General features: G+C 40.6%; 1 protein-coding gene across 3 annotated transcripts in view; it reads left to right on the plus strand.

Annotated features, from left to right (window-relative positions):
- The window catches only part of kdm6a (lysine (K)-specific demethylase 6A), a 213,705-nt gene that overhangs the window by 116,046 nt on the left and 74,877 nt on the right, over window positions 1-22,782 (plus strand). For all 3 annotated transcript variants that reach the window (XM_078232615.1, XM_078232617.1, XM_078232616.1), the window contains exons 7-9: window positions 4,033-4,087; window positions 12,356-12,390; window positions 20,087-20,180. In XM_078232615.1, the coding sequence (XP_078088741.1) occupies window positions 4,033-4,087; window positions 12,356-12,390; window positions 20,087-20,180 (184 nt within the window). The remainder of the gene's footprint in view (window positions 1-4,032; window positions 4,088-12,355; window positions 12,391-20,086; window positions 20,181-22,782) is intronic.

A 22,782-nucleotide genomic window follows, 5' to 3' on the forward strand; every position in this document is an offset into this window, starting at 1 on the left:
TTTTAAAGAAGGCCTCTGCTTTACACTTGGTCAGATTTGGAATTGGTTTCTTTCCTCACAGTTGTGACTCTGTAAACGGAATTTTACTTGTGTAGTCTGAACATGCGCAGTTAGTAGACTAGGGTGGTGATGAGACTGAATTGCTGGTAGCAAGAGTTGACTTGTGGGAATGATGAGGTGGGGGACTTGAAAGAAGGTTGATCCACTGAGGGGAACAGTTGCCCTTAATTTCAACTCCAGATGCGACATGCAGCTGCTACTGTGAAATACCGTTCCCCATTATTTAAAAAAGGAGAAAGGGAGAAAACAGGGAATTATAGACTGGTTAGCCTAACATCAATAGTGAGGGTGCAAGAGTCTGTGATAAAAGATGCGATAACAGGATACTTGGAAAATATCAATGCGATTTGAGGATGTAACTAATAGAACAGATAAGGGAGAACTAGTGGATGTGGTGTATTTGAATTTTCAGAATGCTTTTGATAAAGTCCCATGTAAGAGATTAGTATGTAAAATTAAAAGGCATGGGATTGGGTGGCCTGGATTGAGAATTGGCTAGCAGACAGGAAATAGAGTAGGAATAATTTTTTTTTGAGTGGCAGGCGGGACCAGTGGGGTACCACAGGGATCAGTGCTTGGGCCCTAGATATTCACCATATAGATCCATGATTTGGATGCGTGAACAAGGGGGCATGGTCTCAGGATATGGAGTAGGCTATTTAGGACTGAGATGAGGAGAAATTTCTTCATTGAGAGGGTAGTGAACCTGTGGAATTCTCTGCCACAGAAGGCTGTGGAGGTCAAGTCACTGAATATATTTAAGAAGGAAATAGATTTCTAGATGTTGAGATAGAGTCTCAGCCATGATCATGTTGAATATCGGAGCAGGCTCGTGGGGCTGATTGGCCTACTCCTATTTTCTATGTTTCTATTAATTCTGCACTTTGAAATCCTTCTCCGACCTTTGGCTTTGCAGAGGTGTATTTGAAATACCTCATGCGTTAAACATTTGAATAAGAACAAATGAGACTGAGCTACCGAACACAGAGTCAGAATGGAAACAGACTTGCTGTTGATTCTGGCAGAGGGGGATACGTGCAGTATGCCTGCACCTGGTTGCCTGTGCAATGTATTGCTAAGTGGCTTTATCAGATGTGCTGGAACATGGACTGCCCGGATGAAGAGAGATTGGATGTGGCATATGCATATCAAAAAGCGCTGATTCCAGAGACAGTTCTGAGATTGTGGCCTGGAGCACAAGGCAGCAGGGCGGGTCACCCCTGAACATGGCTGCTGACTGGGAGGAATGATGTGGAGATGCCGGCGTTGGACTGGGGGCATCCTGAAACCCATTGTACAAAGAACCCCCAGCTTTTGTCGCGACACGACGGACTTCCTACAGAAACTCGGCACACATGGAGCAGTTGAACCAGGAGCGCTCCTCGTCACAATGGATGTCTCGGCACTCTACACCAGCATCCCCCATGACGATGGCATTGCTGCAACGGCCTCAGTGCTCAGCGCCAACAACTGCCAGTTTCCAGATGCAATTTTACATCTCATCCGCTTCATCCTGGACCACAATATCTTCACCTTCAACAACCAGTTCTTCATCCAGACACACGGAACAGCCATGGGGACCAAATTTGCACCTCAATATGCCAACATCTTCATGCACAGGTTCGAACAAGACTTCTTCACCGCACGGGACCTTCAACCGATGCTATACACTAGATACATCGATGACATTTTCTTCCTTTGGACTCATGGTGAACAATCACTGAAACAACTCTATGATGACATCAACAAGTTCCATCCCACCATCAGACTCACCATAGACTACTCTCCGGAATCGGTTGCATTCTTGGACACACGCATCTCCGTTAAGGACGGTCACCTCAGCACCTCACTGTACCGCAAGCCCACGGATAACCTCACGATGCTCCACTTCTCCAGCTTCCACCCTAAACACGTTAAAGAAGCCATCCCCTACGGACAAGCCCTCCGTATACACAGGATCTGCTCGGATGAGGAGGATCGCAACAGACACCTCCAGACGCTGAAAGATGCCCTCATAAGAACAGGATATGGCGCTCGACTCATTGATCAACAGTTCCAACGCGCCACAGCGAAAAACCGCACCGACCTCCTCAGAAGACAAACACGGGACACAGTGGACAGAGTACCCTTCGTTGTCCAGTACTTCCCCGGAGCGGAGAAGCTACGGCATCTCCTCCGGAGCCTTCAACATGTCATTGATGAAGACGAACATCTCGCCAAGGCCATCCCCACACCCCCACTTCTTGCCTTCAAACAACTGCACAACCTCAAACAGACCATTGTCCGCAGCAAACTACCCAGCCTTCAGGAGAACAGTGACCACGACACCACACAACCCTGTCACAGCAACCTCTGCAAGACGTGCCAGATCATCGACACAGATGCCATCATCTCACGTGAGAACACCATCCACCAGGTACACGGTACATACTCTTGCAACTCGGCCAACGTTGTCTACCTGATACGCTGCAAGAAAGGATGTCCCGAGGCATGGTACATTGGGGAAACTATGCAGACGCTGCGACAACGGATGAATGAACACCGCTCGACAATCACCAGGCAAGACTGTTCTCTTCCTGTTGGGGAGCACTTCAGCGGTCACGGGCATTCGGCCTCTGATATTCGGGTAAGCGTTCTCCAAGGCGGCCTTCGCGACACACGACGGCGCAGAGTTGCTGAGCAGAAACTGATAGCCAAGTTCCGCACACACGAGGACGGCCTCAACCGGGATATTGGGTTCATGTCACACTATCTGTAACCCCCACAGAGTTTCACTGGCTGTCTTGTCTGGAGACAATGCACATCTTTTTAGCCTGTCTTGATGCTCTCTCCACTCACATTGTTTTGTTTCTTAAAGACTTGATTAGTTGTAAGTATTCGCATTCCAACCATTATTCATGTAAATTGAGTCTGTGTCTTTATAAGCTCTGTTTGTGAACAGAATTCCCACTCACCTGAAGAAGGGGCTTGCAGCTCCGAAAGCTTGTGTGGCTTTTGCTACCAAATAAACCTGTTTGTCTTTAACCTGGTGTTGTTAAACTTCTGACTGGGAGGAAAGCAGAAGGTTGACAGCTGATTTTCGGAGAGCACAGTTTGCAAGCACCATGCAGAGGTACAACCCTGCAGCTTTAACTTCACCTTTCCCCTGCTGATGACAGCTACTTTCCAGGTCATGCCTGCTCATGAGGCTGGAATTTAAGGAGCACAATACCTTGGAGGGTTGTGGAAGGTGGTGAAAATTATTGAGATAAGGAGGAGCAAGGCCATGAAGGGTAGAATGTTTGGAGGCTGACCAAAAGTGTGTTAGAATCGTTAAATCTAGAGGTAACAAAGACAAGGATGAGGGTTTCAGCAACAGAGAGTTGAGACATGGATGGAGATGAGCAATTTTAGAGGGGGAAATAGGCAATTTGGCACACTTTTGTGGTTGGAAGTTCATCTTGGAATCAGAACAGTCTGTCAGCCTCAGAGTGGAGTGAAATTGGTGCGAAGGGAATGGAACTGTCACGTGGACCGAAGACGATGGCTGTGACTCCTTTGCTCCCCATATGTGCATCGACATTTAGTTTCTTCGATTTTTTTTTTATACTAGTAAAGTGGTTATATATGGGATTCCCAACCAAATCTGTTTAGATTGCCTTGGCTTGGTAAACAAGGTAAGTACAAGCAAATGCATTGATGATGCTTTGTAGGTGCTGTACTGGGGTTTGCTGTTTGTGCATAATCTATTAAGGATAATTTTAAACCATTTCTTTGACCACAGTTAAGTTGTATTCTTTTGAGGAAGTTTAAATACCGTTATTAAAAATACAGTGTACAACTAAGTGTTTGTTTTTCTTTTCCTGGCCATCATGAATGACAGAAACTTTATGGTCTCTTTTAGGGTTTTTTCCTTGTTTTCTTCATTAGTTCAGCTCTGCTTGACTTTTTGTATTAAGTTTGTATTGATATTGTTTCTTTATTTTCCTACAGCATTTTCAGTTGGCATTGATTGATTCCAACCCTTGCACTCTGTCCAAAGCGGAAAGTAAGTAATTATCTTTTTGATGAGCTTGAGGTGAAGTGTGAATTCTCAAAAAAAGGTTCATGTCCATAACTATTTTGTTTGTTCTTGATGGAAGGCATTTAGTGGCATCACAATTAATGTAATATAAGATGAGAATGCTTAGTGATAAGCAAAGCATTGCTGCCAACATCACATTCCTGACCCAGTCTATTGTTGAAGCTGCATACATTTATTTTAGCATGCACTCTGAGCACTTCCAGGAAATATTACTCTAAATGATAGAGTCTGTTTTGAAGATGTGTGCAGGTAATAATTCTGCTCCATGTATTTCAGCTTCAAACATTTCATTCTCAATAGTACTGATGGAAATTTGTTTCCTGATCGTGATAGACTTGTAAAATATGTCAAATATAAATGGATGACATCTGTTGGTGGGGTTTTCGAGGTAGCCGGGTACCGTCAGAAATTTCAGACAATACAAGACTCACGAAGCCAGAGTCACAGTTTAAAGATATAACCTTTATTTTGACCAGCGGTTGCTAGGAGCAATTATCAAAAAGGGTCGGAGCAACTCCTGAGATGGAGCAGCTGGACCTCTTCAATAAATTCTAATGTATGCAATTCAAAACAGATCAATTATAGGTTTTCTTATCAATTACTCCCGCCTTTCATTAGCTCCTGATGAAAGGTCTGTGCTCTGAAAGCTTGTGGCTTGTGCTAATTAGCGTTGAACATTTTAGAACTGAGGATTGGATCTGAATGAGTGAATAAGTTTTATGAGCTGCATGTGATCAAATTGCTTTTGGGTCAGCTATTGTCAGGAACAAACAACATTTGTAATAATTCATTTACAATGTGTTTTCACATTTGTTGGAGAACAACTTCTCACACTGGCAAACTTTTATTTCCACAATGACACTTCATGGGCTGGATTTATGCTCTCAGTTGCTGTGCCACAAGACTTCTCTGTAATAAATGGGGAGTTGCGAGCTCATAATTAAACCCGGTCCTACTGTTTAGTCTGCATTAGGCTGGATGATTGCCAAACTTGCTCTGATTTGTTTTGCTCACCACAGTCCTAAGGCATGACAAAAGACTTATTTTAGTTTTTAGTCCATTATAATGGAGAAAGAAACCTTGATACTTCTATATTCATTGTGATTCATAGGTAATGTGGAAGTGTGCCAGGACAAGGCTTCAAAGTTAAATTGCAATTTTTAATTCCCGGCATAATAAACAACCTTTTACTTTTGTTTATTTGACTTACAGCTACTTGTAGACTAAGCAGCATCCTAACACAGTTTGACCCTAATGCATTATTATGGTGATTTTCCCTTTTAACTATTACAATTTTAAAGAATATCGCCATGATCCCCATACCAACCAAATGAGACATATTCCCAATTGTACCTGCAAATTAAAAAAAAAAAGTCCTTTGTTGGAGAGACTTGGATTTAGGTAATTGTCTTACGGTGTCTCAAGTGACTGCATGTGCAATAGGTTACTTAAAAGATTAATCACTATTATAATGTAGGCAAGCTAATTCCAACAAAATCCACAAGAGAGTTGAGGAAAAGGAGTTCAGTCTGAACTCTTGAGTGGAAAAGCTTTCGAGATTGAGGTGAGTTACTTGCCATAGAATGCACAACCAATGATTTGCTCTTGCAAGCGCCATATTATCATATTTACTAAGCAGCTGAAAATGGTTGGGCCAAGGCCACTGCCCTGAGGAACTTCTGAGAATTGGATGATTGGCTTAAAAGTAGTTGTTAGAAGCCAATGGAGAATTTTTCCCTTGATCCCCACTGATTCCAATTTTACCAGGGCTCCTTGTTTGAAGTTTCAGCCTTGGTATCCACAGCAGTCAAGTCAGCTCTGGAATTTGTTTTTTTTCCATGTTTGGATTAATGATGCAATGAGGTTTGCAGTCAAATGATCCAGGTAGAACTCAAGCTGAGCACCTTACATCACTTTGCTGTTGATTGAAAGTGAGATGGATGAGCTAGTAATTAATTGGTTTGGATTTGTCCTGCTTTTTGTGGCTAGGGCATCCCTGGTCAACTTTCCACTTTGCTGAGTAAATGCCAGTTTTGTAGCTATACTGGATCAACTTGTCCAGGGATGTCAAGTCTTTGCACTATGGTCTTTTCTGTATCCAGTATGGTGGAGACTTCCAAAAGAGATTGACATGGATCATCCATTTGGCCCCGCTGGCCAAACGTGGTTGCAAATGTTTCAGTCTAGTGTTTTGCACTGATATGCTTGGTTTCACCACTATTCAGGATGGGGATGTTCCTGGAGATTCCACCTAGTTACTTGCCCAACACCATTTTTGACAAGATGTGGCAGGATTGCAGATCTTTTGATCTGAGTTGTTGATTGTGGAATTGCTTAGCTGTCTATAGCAGTGGTTCACAACTGGAGTGCTGCGACACGCTGGTGTGTCATGAAGGACGCCAAGTGTGCCGTGAAAAAGGATTAAAAATTAATGTAATTAAACCAAAGCTAACCTTCGCCATCAGCTCTGTGGTTGACACTGCCAAGACCCAACAAACCTCGGGCCTCCCGTGCATGAGCATTTGGGAAAGAGCCATGTGTGTGCGAGTTAGATTTTTTACATTGGTCAGGCCCATGCACATGACCAATGGATCACAGAGCTGAAGACAAAGACCCATTGCACCCACTCAAAAAGAGCACAAAAACCCGGGGAGAAGCGAGAGAGACAGAGGTATCAAAAACAGGAGAGGGGACAGGGAGAAATTGAAAACAAGGTTCCTACTAAGGGAAGAAGACAAAGGTGCGAAACAAGAACGAAATAGTTCTACATATATTTATTGTATTTCTTAATGCTGATTCTTGTATTCTTTTGACAATCCCAATTGGACTCCCAAGGTTCAATTTTTTTCCGATCTTAAATTTTCCTGGAATCAATCTGAGTTTGGTATACCTGTAATCAGATTGAAAATAACTGGCTATATCATACCTATAAATGAACCGCTTCTGTGAGAAGTGAGTGAAACCTGACCTCTGCCTTTCTTTGGTCATGATTCAATAAGATCATGCCTATCTGATTGTAGCCTCAAATCCACTTTCTACCATCAATATCCTTTTACTCTCTTGTCAGTCAAGAATCTCTCTACCTCTGCCTTAATTATATCCAATGACTCTGCCTCCACTGCTTTGAGGAAGATAATTCACAGGCTCATCACCCTCGAAGAAAAACGTTCTCCTCATTTCCATCTTAAATGAAGAGACCCCTTATTTTTAAACTGTCCCCTGGTTCAGGTCTTTCAAAAAGAGAAGCATCCTTTCAGCATCCATTCTGACCAGTCTCCTCAGGGTTTTGTATGTTCAATAAAATGGCCTTTCCATTCTTCTGAATTCCAATGGATACAGGCCCAACCTGTCCAAATTTTTCTCACAGGATAACACCCTCATTCCAGGGATCAGTCGAATGGCCCTTTCCTGAACTTCTAATGCAATTACGTTTTTTCTTAAATAAGGGGACCAAAACTGTGCACAGTACACTTGAACAAGCACAGATCAAGTACAGATTTGTGGGAGGAAGGTAGTATTTAACCAACTTCGTTTTTGGTGAGGTAGCCACGAGAATTAATGTGGCCTTTATGAACTTCCAAAGGATGGTTGGTAAAGTGCCACATAATAGGCATGCCAGCAAATTTAAAGCCCATGGAATGAAAGGCACAGTATGGACACAAGTTGATTGAGTTTCAGGAAATACAATAGTGGTGAACAGTTTGTTTTGGACTGGAAGAAGGTATCCTGGGGTTAATAAAAGGACCGTTGCTTTTCTTGATGTGTGTGTATATGAGCTAGATGAGTGCACAGGGCACAATTTCAAAACTTGCATATGACACAAAACTTGGGAAGTATTGTGAATTGAGGAGGATGTTGATAGACTTTGAGGACAGATGGAATGGGTGGACATGTGGCAGGTTAAAATTAATGCAGAGAAGTGTGTGCTGATATATTTTGATAAGAAAAATGAGGGCTTGCAATATAAACTGAAGGATACCATTCTAAAGGGTTGCAGTAACAGGTATATGATATGTGTACAGATCTTTGGATGTAGCAGGGCAGGTTGAGAAAGTGGTTAATAAGGGATTCTGGGGTTTATTAAGGTATAGAGAACAAATAATGCAAGTTATGCAGCAAGTGACTAGTATTTGGAATGCACTGCCTAAGAGAGTGGTGAGGGCAAAATCAGTTATGGTTTTCTAAAGGGAATTGGAAAAGTACCTGAAGAGAGAAAACTGCAGGATTACGAGAAGATGTTGGGGAGTCAGACTGGCTAAATTATTCTTGCAAAAAGCTGGTATAGACTCGATGTGCTCAATTGTCTCATGTGCTTTAACCATTCTACGACTTCATTATTCTATGAATGCAAAACAAATCTGTTGAGTCACAAAATTTCAAATTTCAAAATGGCCTTCTGGGCCTTGTAAGGTAAAGGAGTCTCTGCTGTTGGCTACAATGCTATTAGTCATGTTAGTAATTATTAGCTTTAAACCAAACATAATACAAGAAAGGTGTGAAACTGCGTAAGTTCATTGCAGAGATGTAAATTGGCCAGTTTTCCATTCAAATTGTTTTTAAGAGGAAATGAGTAATGCACTCAGTGGAACAGTCCTCATGATCATGTACACCCTGTGGAACTGTCAATCATGACCATGGGACCCAGGTTTGAGTTTACTCTGGACAAATAGATAAAAATGTGCTTTCTGTGTCTATTTGACTTTTGGATGAAATAGGATCTACATATCACAACCCCATTTTGCAGCCAAAATGTAGCTAAACCGTATTGCTTTGGTTGACTATTGTATTTACAATGGGGTTTACTCCATCAGCCTAAAGTAACGGCATTAATTTTAGAAACAATAATTGGGGTCATATGCACTAATAAATAAAAGTTAGCATGGATTTGTTAAAGAAAAATCATATTTGACTAACTTGATAGTTTTTTAACATTTATGTTGATGAGTTTACTGTAGTTGATTTTGTGTGTATAGATTTTCAAAACATGTTAGATTAAGTATCACATAATAGATTTGTTAGCAAAAATAAAACCCTTGGAACTAAAAGTCAGTGGCAGCCTGGATATAAAATTGGCAAATGGACAGAAAACTGATATGCGAAGATCCTTGTGCTTTTGGGGAAAAGTTCATGTTTTTTTATGAAGGTCCCTTTAAATCCAGAGTGAATCTAAATTCTGGGATTGGAATCTATAACCCAAAATTAGAGATCATTTCCAAGAAATGCATGTGTGATCCCATTGGCATGGAAGTGGCAGCTAACTAAAGCCAAAGGTAAATAGACAAGGAACAGAGTGTCAAGGGGCAGCTGGTGTTCTGCTACAGCTGGGCAGGAAAAAGACATTTTCACACAGAATTGCTTTATAGCAGTAGAAGTAATATTTTTCTGTGGAGGGCAGATTAGAACCGACTACACTGTCTTAGTTTATCTAGGGGTCAGACAAAGGAATCTGCCCTGTCAGGACTGAGATCTGGAAAGTTGGATGAAGTGGAGCAATTGGCAAAGGCCCTAGAATGGTTCAACTCGGTGGTGAGGAGTGGTGAAACTCTGCCAGAGTGCTGGGCAAAAATTTGGCAACACCCTTGATGTTATATCTATGCCAGCACACATTGTGGTATTAGTTTAAAGTTGAATTTACTTATTTGTTTGAAGTCATTGATGAGAGAGTATAGAATGCTCTGAAGGCCTGGATTGTGGGTTTTGATCAGCCTGTTGAGTTGACGGGTATGTTCCGTGGTCGGATTGGTGAGTAACTGTAGTGCTCCTGGTTGTTCAGTTGTCGGTACACTTCGCAATAGTCCGTTCTGTTCTGTATGACGATGGCTCCTCCTTTGTCTGCTGGTTTGGCGATGATGTTGCGATTGGTCTTGAGGGCGTGGATGGCGTAGCGTTGTGCTCGGGTGACGTTGTGGGCTATCTTGAGTGTGGCTAATGAATCTGGCATTGATGCATCTCCTGACAGCTTGAGCATACATGTTGAGCTGAGAGCAGCAGCCATCCGGAAGGGTCCAGTTTGATTCCTCCTTCAGTCACTGCTGTCGGCTGTTCAGGTTCCTTGGTGGTTTTATTTGGGGGTGGGGGGGGGTTGTGTGTGCGTGTGCGTGGAGGAGCAGGCAGGCAGACTCTGGTTGAAATGCTGTGTGTTGGCTTAAGGTCCTGTGAACGGAAGGGCCGTATTGCACTCAGTGAGTTAAATTTCTTGGATAACCAAAATGAAGAGAGAGTTCTAGACACTATTGCAGAGTTGAAAAATATTAGAAGTAGAGGAGTTCTGACCCGAGGTGGCTATGCTTCTGACACTAGAGATGTATGTGTTGAGCAGAGAGTTTATCGTAGGACACTTGGAGGAGATTTGAACAGAAAACCTTTTTGTAAGTAAGCAGAAGGCCCAAGAAATATCATTCCTTATATGAATGATTGAAACAGTGCTCAGATCAAGTCGTTAATTTTTGTTAAATGTCTGGCTGGAGTTTATTGGGGGTGCAAGTCAAGGGGTGTAGAAGCAAAGTGAAGTTCTCAGTTCTAAGTAACTGGGTTCTTCATGCTTTTAATTTCTTTAATGTAACTGACTAAGATGGAGTATTCATGTTTTTTGATCTTTGTAGTAAAATTCTCTTGATTTAAACTCTGGACCTTGTTGGTTTTTAATCTCTTAGTAAATACCTGTTTTTTTAAATAAAAAAAAAACACATTACTGGCCTTTATCACGGTCGTAACATAATCCTGATTCTTGTGTAAGAAGGCATATTCATTGCTACAATGAATGTATTTTATGCTGATGCCCCATGCATAGGCATATCCGGGGTAACTGACCAGAAGCATGGCAAAGATCCTACATAAGCATAACATGCTTTCCCTGTCGGGGTTTTGATGGTGCAGGAACTTTGCTGCAAAGTGAAGGAGAATACCCATGCAAATTTTATATGGTTACAGCATGGTGGTACACTAAAATGACTTACCTGGTCATTCTCTCTCACTTTGAGACATTGCTATATGCACATTGGCAGCTCTGTTTACCTACTGTGCAGTAAGAAGTTTAACAACACCAGGTTAAAGTCCAACAGGTTTATTTGGTAGCAAAAGCCACACAAGCTTTCGGAGCTCTTAGCCCCTTCTTCAGGTGAGTGGGAATTCTGTTCACAAACAGAGCTTATAAAGACACAGACTCAATTTACATGAATAATGGTTGGAATGCAAATACTTACAACAATACTTACAATAGTTGTAAGTATTTGTATTCCAACCATTATTCATGTAAATTGAGTCTGTGTCTTTATAAGCTCTGTTTGTGAACAGAATTCCCACTCACCTGAAGAAGGGGCTAAGAGCTCCGAAAGCGTGTGTGGCTTTTGCTACCAAATAAACCTGTTGGACTTTAACCTGGTGTTGTTAAACTTCTTACTGTGTTTACCCCAGTCCAACGCCGGCATCTCCACATCATGACTACCTACTGTGCAACAGCTACTCCACTTCTTGAAAAGTAATTCGTTAATTGAGTGTTTTTCATTCTAATATGTGGTAATGTGTAAAGGTTATAGGACATGGAAGGAAATTATTTTCCAGCACCATTGTATCATTATATCAGGAGTGTTTGGGCAGGGGTTATCATGCATGTCTACTGACCATGAATAAACAGTTGTGTGCAGATGTAAGCTAATTTGATAACCATGGGATAATTTAAAATTTTGGTACTAAACTATAACTGCCAATTAGGATCAAATGAATTATGGTTCACCGTTTCTTTATATGAAGGCATCTTTTTGTATGATGTTTCTGTATGCAAGCCTTTTTTGTATCTGGCAGAAATGGATATTAACCGAGTTGGTGTGCACTTTTTAAAATCCTGACTTGACACTGCAGTTATGTAATAATGTACTGCTTATTTAATCTGTGTCCTCTCGCTGTTGATCCTTTTACAAGTGAGAATAGTTCCTTCCTGTCTACTCTATCTAGCCCCCTTATGACTTTGAACATCTCTATCAATAGATGTTGCTTTACTAATATATTATAATGTTTTTGTGCTTGAATGAGTTCTACAATCTTCTCTAGAAATTATTTTCCTTCAACTTCTGCGCTGTTGCCACAGTTTTAGGTCATCTTGTCTGACATTGTTCATGTACTGTCAATTGAATATCTTGCTAATTGAATATACATTAAAATTATAATGCAAATGATGTATTGAAAAATGAAATTACTTTGTGTTCACCACTAAAATTAATTTCTGTTTTGTTGCAGTTCAGTTCCATGTTGCTCACTTGTATGAAATCCAGGTAAGCCATCCTAAAACCCATCAAACTGACTCTCTTTAATGGCCTGTTCAGTTATATTCAGAGAGAATCTGCATGTACTATCTGTACAGAAAATATAAATGAGATAGTTCAGAGTGGGTATGTGAATGTTAATCAGGTGGGAGGAGGCTTTACAGAGCTGGTGGCAGAGGGAGTGTGAGTGAGACTGGTTATAGAAAAAAGTGTGAAAGGAAGAGCGAGGTTGAGATTGTGGAGAGCAAAGTGTTTTGACCCTTGCCAATGTGCAGGGTCAGTGGTAAGTTCTCTCAGCTTCGTGTAGTTTTGACTTTTCAGTGTGTTATTACTATTTCTACTTTCGACTAACAATCATCTTTCTTCATGGATTTTTATATAAATTTGTCAAAAGAAGAGACTGTGCACAAAGCCATATAAATCAAATTTCACCCAAATAGTTTTAATTAAATTCTATACACAAGCGATTATGGAAATGAGGCATGATGGCAGACACAATTTTGATTAGAATCTTTCTGCAATCCATAATACGTCAGTGTTTATAATACAGGTCGTGCCATTTTGATATTGTAGCTATTTTATAGCCAGGCTTTTAAAAAAAAATTTATTTAAGAAGTTGGTGAGGAAACCAACAGGATGGAGTTTAATGCGGAGAAGTGTGAGGTAATTCACTTTGGTAGGAATAACAGATGTGTTGAGTATAGGGCTAACGGGAGGACTTTGAATAGTGTGGAGGAGCAGAGGGATCTAGGTGTATGTGTGCATAGATCCCTGAAAGTTGGGAATCAAGTAGATAAGGTTGTTAAGAAGGCATATGGTGTCTTGGCGTTTATTGGTAGGGGGATTGAATTTAGGAGTCGTAGCGTTATGTTGCAACTGTACACAACTCTGGTGCGGCCGCACTTGGAGTACTGTGTGCAGTTCTGGTCCCCACATTACAGGAAGGATGTGGAGGCTTTGGAGAGGGTGCAGAGGAGGTTTACCAGGATGTTGCCTGGTATGGAGGGGAGATCCTATGAGGAGAGGCTGAGGGATTTGGGATTGTTTTCGCTGGAAAGGCGGCGGCTAAGAGGGGATCTTATTGAAACATATAAGATGATTAGAGGTTTAGATAGGGTGGATAGTGATAGCCTTTTTCCTCTGATGGAGAAATCCAGCACGAGGGGGCATGGCTTTAAATTGAGGGGGGGTAGTTATAGAACCGATGTCAGGGGTAGGTTCTTTACCCAGAGGGTGGTGAGGGATTGGAATGCCCTGCCAGCATCAGTAGTAAATGCGCCTAGTTTGGGGGCGTTTAAGAGATCCGTAGATAGGTTCATGGACGAAAAGAAATTGGTTTAGGTTGGAGGGTCACAGTTTTTTTTTTTAACTGGTCGGTGCAACATCGTGGGCCGAAGGGCCTGTTCTGCGCTGTAATGTTCTATGTTCTATGTTCTAAAACCACACTTGACCTCATCCTCACCCAACCTGCCTGCCACGGATACATCTGACCATGACAGTATCAGTCAGAATGACCACTTTTTGGAGACAAAGTCCCGTCTTCACATTGAAGATACCCTCCATCCTGCTGTATGACAGTACCACCGTGCTAAATGGGGTAGATTTTAAGCCGATCTAGCACCTCATGACTGGAAGCATTGTGGGCCAACAGCAGCAGCAGAATTGTACTCTCTCACAATCTGTGACATCATGGCCTGGCATATCCACTGTACTATTATCACCAATGTTGTGGAGATGCCGGCGTTGGACTGGGGTAAACACAGTCAGAAGTCTCACAACACCAGGTTAAAGTACAAAAGGTTTATTTGGTAGCAAAAGCCACTAGCTTTTGGAGCGCTGTCCCTTCGTCAGGTGAGTGGGAGTTCTATTCACAAACAGGGCTTTATATGCGGCACAAGGCATACTTAAAAATGAGGTGTTAACCTGGTGAAGCTACAACACATGCCATGCTCAATGGCATTGATTGTGTGCCAAACAGCGTAAACAGCAAGAGCTTCATCAATTACCTTCCTTGCATAATAAGGTCATGATAATTGCACAGTGTTCACCATTTGTGACTCTTCAAAATACTGAAGCCATCAATGTCGAAATGCTCAAGATCTGGACAATATCCAGGCTTGGGGTGACAAGTAACATTTGCGTGCCACACAAGTGTCAAGCAAGGACCATCACTAATGAGCATGGTGGCACAATGGTTAGCACTGCTGCCTCATTGTGCCAGGGACCTGGGTTCGATTCCTGGCCTGGGCTATAGTCTGTGCGGAGTCTGCATGCTCTCCCCATGTTTGCGTGGGTTTCCTCCAGGTGCTCCGGTTTCCTCCCACAGTCTGAAAGACATGCTGGTTAGGTGCATTGGCCATGCTCAATTCTCCCTCAGTGTATCAGAACAGGCGCAAGAGTGTAGTGACAAGGGGATTTTCACAGTAACTTCATTGCAGTATTAATGTAAGCCCAGTTGTGACACTAATAAATAAACATTTAAACATAGCCATTGCTCTTTGACAGGCAATGTCATTATCATCACTGAATCCCCCACTCTCAATATCCTGTGGTTACGATTGACCAGAAAGTGAACTGGACTAGCCATGTAAATACTGTAGCTACCAGAGCAGGTCAGAGGCTAGAAAAACTCACCACCTGACTCCCCAAAGCCTGTCTACCATCTACAAGGCACAAGTCAGGGGTGCGACTAAATACTGTCCATTTGCCTGGATGAGTGCAGCTCCAACAACACTCGAGAAGCCTGACACCATCCAAGGCAAAGCAGTTTGCTTGATTGGCACTCCATCCACAAGTATTCACTCCTTCTACCACTGACACAGTGGCAGCAATTACAATATGCACTGCTGGAACTCACCAAGCCTCCCTAAACGTCACCTTCCAAAGCCACTGCTGCTACGACCTGGAAGAAGTCTCTCAACACCAGGTTAAAGTCCAACAGGTTTATTTGAAATCCCGAACTTTCGGAGTACTGCTCACCTGATGAAGGAGCAGCGCTCCGAAAGCTCGTGATTCCAAATAAACCTGTTGGACTTTAACCTGGTGTTGTAAGACTTCTTACTGGGTTCCACCCCAGTCCAACGCCAGCATCTCCACTTCATGCCCACCTGGAAGGACAAGGGCAGCAGATACATGGAAGCACCACTCACCATCTTTGTCTTGAAATGGAATTCACCTTCATATATGTCGCTGGGTCAAAATCCTCCAACTCCTTCCCAACAGCACCGAGGGGTTTATCTACACTATAAAGAACCGCAGTAGTTCAAGAAAGCAGCACACCACTGCCTTCTCGAAGGCAATTAGGGATGGGCAATAAATGCTGGCCTAGCCAGCAAAGCCCACACCCCCAGGAATGAAAAAAATCTATGAAGTATAATTTGGTGCCTGAGGAGATGTTTCTGTGCAAATGAAATGATGTGGCAGTTTAAACCTTTTAGTCAAGTTTCTAAGATCTTTGCAAGGTAGCAGACATTTTCAGTAATTGAACAAGTGAATTCTGTAAAGTCATTAGCAGTTGGCTGGTATTTATTTGGCTTGTTCATGTATTTTTCAAGACGTTGTTAACTTAGGCAACGGTAGCATTTTAAGGTTCATGTCTTTTGGGAATTTCAATAACTGGAGAAACTGATCCTCAAAATGGTTAGCAGGCAAAACTAAGATTTGCACAATCGTGTAACAAAAAGCTGGACTCTTAAGTTTCTGAGAATGATTTTCCCATTTAAAAAAAAAATAGAATGAAAATGACCATGTAATGCTAAAGTTGTCAGCAAGATTAGTATTTACCACAAAGTAAAATTATAACAATGAAGATTCATTACAATTTTCTTTTAAGCTTTCAAATGGCTGTCTAATTGTAATTTGTAACCAAATTCTCTTTAGTGCTGTGTTTGTGTTGACTGAACTCATTTTTATCAGGAAACAACGTTCACTAGCACCCATGGGGAAAAGTAGAGGGGCCATCATTGTAACAAACAGAACAACTTTATGGCATTTGCATATCTTCCTCATTACACTGTCTAGCTCTGAGTGCATAATGGTGCTGCATTAGGCAATAAAGTCTGGAAATGAGTGCTGACCAGCACTCTTCCTTTGATAATCTAATCACTCTGAAAGACTAATAAGTTTCCAATAGAAACAAAGTAATGATTAATTGAAACTAAATTACCTGTTTTTGAAGACTTCGTTCACTGTTTTCTCTTGGCATTACCCCAATTTTAGTTATTAATGTATTCTGTTTTATTCAGATCACCAATTAAGTAAAAAACTTGCTTTGTGGCAGTTTCTAGCATTTAAGTTTTTTTACAAGATCACATACAACCGTCAAAAAAACTTTTTAAAAAATTGTTGCAATTTTTGCATGCTCAGCAGGAAAGCACAAACACTTAGAATTGTACTTATTTTTTTTAAATGTTAATTCTATTTTTGCACAGAATGAGAAGGAATGGAAATGTAAATTTTCAATAAACATGTTACACACTTGGATTATGTTACCCGCGCTTGGATTTTATACTTTAGGTGTATCTGCATAAACATGGTAATGGAAAATGTAATTCACAAGTTAAAGCATACTGGTTAATTGTGTTTGTATTACAACTAGGAATTGCAACTGCCAAAATAGTACTGAAAGGATTATTGTATATTTGATTACTCTCGAAGACGACTTCTAGAATTTTGCTTGTCTACGTGGTAGATTGGCAGATGTCTTTCTTCTGCCAGTTTTCTCCTTTTCTCAAGAATTTTACTACTTGCTGGTGTGAAATTCCACAATGACAATATCCCTGTAATAGTTTGGTCAAATGAGAGTCTACAGGCCATATGACTCCCTTTCCCAGTATATTTGTATGAGTACTTTGGTTGCTGATTAGCAATCAAAATAGGAAGCTTAGTAAAGTTATCTTCCCTCCTCATACTTTGAATTAATTGTAGCGTCATACCGCCTAATCCTGAATGTTGTCTCCAGACCTTTCGAAGTCTCATGGAATCAGGACAACCATTGTCAACTCATCCCACTGCTAACCATCCACTATCCTCCCTCAACTGATGAATAAATACCCCTCCAATTTGAACAACAGTTGAAAGAAGTACAGAGGGTAGTAATGTACCCTAGTTGGGGGATTTCAGTGTCAGCATCAAGAGTGGATTGGTAGTACCACTACTTGCCAAGCTAGCCAAGTCTTGAAGGACATGTCTGTCAGAATCAGCCTGCATTATATGGTGAAAGAGCCAACATAAGGGTAAAACTACTTGGCCTCATTCTTGCCAATCTTATCTGTTGCAGAAACATATATCATTGACAGTATTTTTAGGAGTGACTGCATAGTCCTTGTGGAGACAAAGTCCTGCCTTCTCGCTAAGGATATACTCCGTCGTACCCTGCTAAATGGAATAGATTCGGATCTGATCTGGCAGCTTAAAATTGGGCAGCTATAACCATTATGGGCCATCAGCAGCAGCATTATACTCCACTGCAGTGTGTAACCTCAGGACCCAGCATCCTTCCCTCTATCACTATCATCCAGCCAGGGATCAACCCTGCTTCAGTAAGAACTGTAGGAGATCATGCTCCGAACAGCACCAGGCATAACTGAAAATAAGGTGCTACCCTGGATAAGTTACAAAATTGATGTACATGCATACTTAACTGTGGAAGCAATATGCGATAGACACAGCTAAGCAATCCTGCAATCAGTGGATCAAGCCAAGGCTGTGCAGTTCTACTACACCCTGATGTGAATGGCTGTGACAATTTTAAAAATCACAGTAGGGGGAGCTACAAGAACATTCTCATCCTCAATGATGGAACCCAACATGGCGATGTAAAAGTTAAGGCTGAAGCTTTACTAACAATAGCCAGAAGTGCCGAGTAGATGATATGTGTCGACACCCACCCTCCCGCCCCCACCAACATCACCTCCCTCCCTCCTTCCTGAGGTCTCCAACTTCACAGATGCCATTCTTCAGCTCATTCACTTCACTTTGTGAGATATCAAGAAGTGGCTGATTGCATGGACTAGACCAAAGGCAGTTAGGCAGTGGGCCCCAATAACATTCTGGCCATAGTGCTGAAGGCTTGTACTCCAGAACAAGTCATGACTTTAGCCAAGCTGTTGAAGTCATAGCTATCATAAAGGAAGATGGTTGTGGTGGTTGGAGGCCTCAGCCTCAGAACATTAATGCTGGAATTCCTCAGGACAATGTCTTAGCCACCTTCAACTGTTCCATCAGTGATCTTCCATCATAAGACCAGAAATGGAGGTGTTTGCTGCTGAATGCATTATACTCAGTTCCATTTGCAACTCATCAGATAATGAAACTTTCCTGACGTATAGGGCCAACCTTAAGGCTTAGACTGATAAGTAACATTCATGTCAGGCAATGACCATCTCTAAGAAAAGAGAAGCTAAGCCTGGGTGGGATGCTTTTTTGGAGAGTCGCTGCAGACTTGATGGGCCAAATGGCCGCTTTCTGCACTATAGGGATTCTAATAGATGCAGGACATGGCTATTATTTCTTAAAATGGTTGTTGTATTGAAACTTTTTAAGTGGTGTATATGCTGAACTGCTTTTGTTTATTATGGTGACTATAAAATAATTTGCAATTCTTTTCAAAGCTGGTTATTTTAAAAATCATTTCTGCATATTAGAAGCATGCAGATATTATGATTAGTATTGAAAGCAATGCAAGAATTTACCTGCATTTAAAACTGAATGAGAATGTGACACCTAATTACAGATTTTATCTATCCTGCACTTTAAAACTTAATTCTTACCGAACAGATTTTCAGTATAGTATGGTCTAGTATGTAGAAATAATTCATGACATTGTCATTTTTTAAAATCAACTCCGCAAGCATGTTAATGGATTTGCTTTCTTTAAGGAAATGTTCATCTTGTGGTTTATGCCTCATCTTTAAATGGGGAGTCAAGGGTTATGAGAGGCAAATAGTAAAGGGGAATTAAGACACAACAGATAAACCATGATATTGAATGGTGGAGCAGGCTCAAAGGCCTGAATGGCTTATTCCTGCTCCAAAGTCACTATGTTCCTGTGTTGACTGTAATCACTATTGAGCTATTATTTTAAGCTCATTCTTCCTGTTTGAGTAGAAAGTACCATTTGTTTGGCGTTTGCTCACGAAAGGCCACCTTTGCTGGAAAAAATGCACAACTCCTGTGTTCTGTCACTCCATAACACACCATATTAATCGGCCAGCAGAAGTGCTGTTAAGTGGCAGAAACTGTGAACTTATTATTTGTCTCTTTTAAAATGTTTCAGTTGAAAATGTTCAATTAAATGATTAGAGAAGAAACTTAATTATTGTGATCGCATTTTACTTGACCAGAACTGTACAATCTATCTTTTCCAAGTGTTAACTACTGGCTCATATCCCATCTTGAGTTACATGCAGAACACAATAGACCCTAAATATGTTGTGAAATCCTGTTTTGCCCACGAGACTCCTCCCCCTTACTCCGTGTTTTCTGTTAGACCTGTTTTTTTTAGTCTATGCAATTGTCATTTCCTTGTTCTCTTTGTGACAGCAGTGTTCAGAAAGCATCTTTCACTACTGTTTTATGTGTGGTTCCAGCTCCAAGAACAAAAGCGGTAAAAGTTTTAGTTGCCAAGAGCTTTAGGGTTGTTTCACTTGAAACTTACTTTAGACAGTTTCTTTTTTTTTTCCTCCCCTTGCTCCTGCAACTGCAGAGAAAGTATCGTGCTGCAAAGGAAGCCTATGAACAACTTTTGCAAACTGAGAATCTTTCCGCACAAGTGAAAGCAAATATACTGCAGCAGCTTGGTAAGTGTCTCCGGCTCTTTTTTGTTTTCAATTCCCTTTCGTAATCTCAAATTATTGAACTTCTATTAACGTTCTAAATAGGAAGAAGATGTTGAAACTGTCACGGGGTGGAGCAGGTTGACAGTAATGGGTTTCAATCCAGATCCAAGCGATTAAAATTAATTTAAATTTAGGTTTTAAGATATTTTGTATTTAGCTTATTGTAATATAATTTGTATTTTAATTTAATTTAATTAAACATTTGAAAGTTCTATTTATTATTCATATGGCTGATCATCTCAGATTTTTTGAAGGGTTAAAATATGAACAATGAAGTAGTATCGGTCAAAATGAATGCAATGTTGAGTTGTAGTAATATGTATTTCTCTTTGAGAGATCTATGCCATCAGAACCATTTTGTACCCTTTCCCTGGGCCCCTATATGACTATATCTGTCCTGTTCCACAGCCTTAAATTACAATGAAGTGATTTACAACTTGATCCAGCTAGGCTACACCTCCCAGTTAAATATAGTTTAGGAGGAACAAAATAAAATGTTTACTTTTCAGGCTGTTAAACTTTCCTTCATTCCAAACAGTGTTATTGGACATAGATAACTTATGTGACTATACTTTAGCATTCGAACTGCAACATTTGAAACCTTTATTTCTGAAAAGAATATATGTACACATGTTGGAAGTCCTTGCTTTTCTGTGGTGATAGTCCTCTACTAGTCATTTTTATGTGATTCAGATAATGTTTGCTTCCAACGCATATTGTTGATTTATACCTTGAATTACTTCACTTGGTGTTACTGTGCTCAAATGTGGAATTCTTAGTTCATTTTAAGCATACCTATAAATTTTCTGGCTTTACTTTGACATTCAATATTTAAAAATTGGCTATGTAGTTGGTAGGTAATACCTGGTGATTATTTTAAAACAGTTTTTCAGTTTTGGAAAGGAAGATGCATGCCATTCACACAAGCCTCAAAATGTCTGTACACCTATTGAGGATATGGTCTTTTTATAAGATATGTGGTGATACGTTCACATTTGTTCCAGGACCATATTCTGGAAATATTTAGTTTTGTTTTAAAGCATGCTGTTCATTTGGTAAAATTTTATGTTTTGGTCTTTTGTGCTGTTCTCTTAGCAAAAGCCATGAAATTATATTTTGTGAAAAATTAACAATCCAGAGTATAACTTCACTAATGTTGGTCTTACAATAATTAAGTTAAATATTTAGATCCCTTTAGCTTCAGTCCTAGATAAATTATTTTAACTTCTAATTTAACTTTTAATTTAACTTATTTACTACAATTCACATTGGCATGTGCTTTCAAATCTCCTCACACTTAAAGTAAATTCTATTGTAACTTTGTTTTAAAAGTCCCACCAGACACACTTAGCTCTTTGGGCACAAGTTGGGGATTGATTGCAGTTTCCATTAGCTGGGAACTAATCACACCAGAGTGGTGTCCTGTCATAAATCTATTCACATTGCTTTTGGAGCTGTTTTGCTGACTATCTCTGCCATGTTGCTATGGCAATTCCATTGTTGACTTCTAACCACAGGTGCTTAAAATGCTGGCTTCTTATTGAAACAGTATCTTCCAAAGGAACTTGGGAAACATTTTATGTCTGGTTGCTGCCTCTGTTCTCTACCCACTGTGTTTTTATGTCTGGTTCACAAGTTAGGTTGTTTATGTTAAAGTGATGGCTTTAATCAGGCTAACCTTTAAGCACCCAACTGCAAATGTACTAAACCTTCATTTTGATATTCTTCTATGCAAGTTCTTCCAACTCAGTTCTGCTTATGTAAGATTAAATAATTTTAGATCTCGTCTTCATAGCTAATTGAAAAGGTTTAAAAGCTTATGATTTCTTCTAGCTTTGCTGAAGAACTGTAGTGTGAATCAGATCCTTGCTGTGAATTGCACTTTTTCCATGTAGTGTGCATGCCATATGCTTGCTTTTTCTGTATTCCCTAACTGCAATATGAATTGAAATTCTAAATGGGACAAATTTTTTCATTTGTTTAGAAAGTGATTATATAACAGTGTGCATTATGCTGTAAATGTTTAATATCCAAAGATTTCTGTGATTCATAGATCATATCATTTGAAAACCTGAAGCAAATGGTACATTTTTTGTTACTTTTAATTTCTTATGGGTGAAACATTAAAAAATAGGAGCAGGAGCAGGCCGCTCCGCCATTCATTGTGATCATGGCTGATCATCCAACTTAATAGCCTGATTTTGCTTTTCCCCAATATCCTTTGATCCCCTTTGCCCCAAGTACTATATCGAATTGCTTCTTGAAACATATTTTGACCTCAACTACTTGTGACCACTCTGAGTGAAGAAATTTCTCCTCGTCCATGTCCTAAATGTTTTACCCTGCATCTTCAAGAGTGTGACCCCTGATTCTGGACACTCCTACATTGGGAACATCCTGTCTTACCTTGTCTACCTTCATTCCCCCCCTCACTCTTAATTCCAGTGAATACAATCCTAACCAACTCAATTTCTTCTCGTATGTCAGTCCTGTCACCCCAGGAATCAGTCTGGTAAACCTTCTTTGAACTCCCTCTAGAGCAAGAACATCATTCCTTAGATAA

This window comes from Mustelus asterias, chromosome 17 (genome assembly GCF_964213995.1).
Source record: "Mustelus asterias chromosome 17, sMusAst1.hap1.1, whole genome shotgun sequence".
NCBI classification, from domain to species: domain Eukaryota; kingdom Metazoa; phylum Chordata; class Chondrichthyes; order Carcharhiniformes; family Triakidae; genus Mustelus; species Mustelus asterias.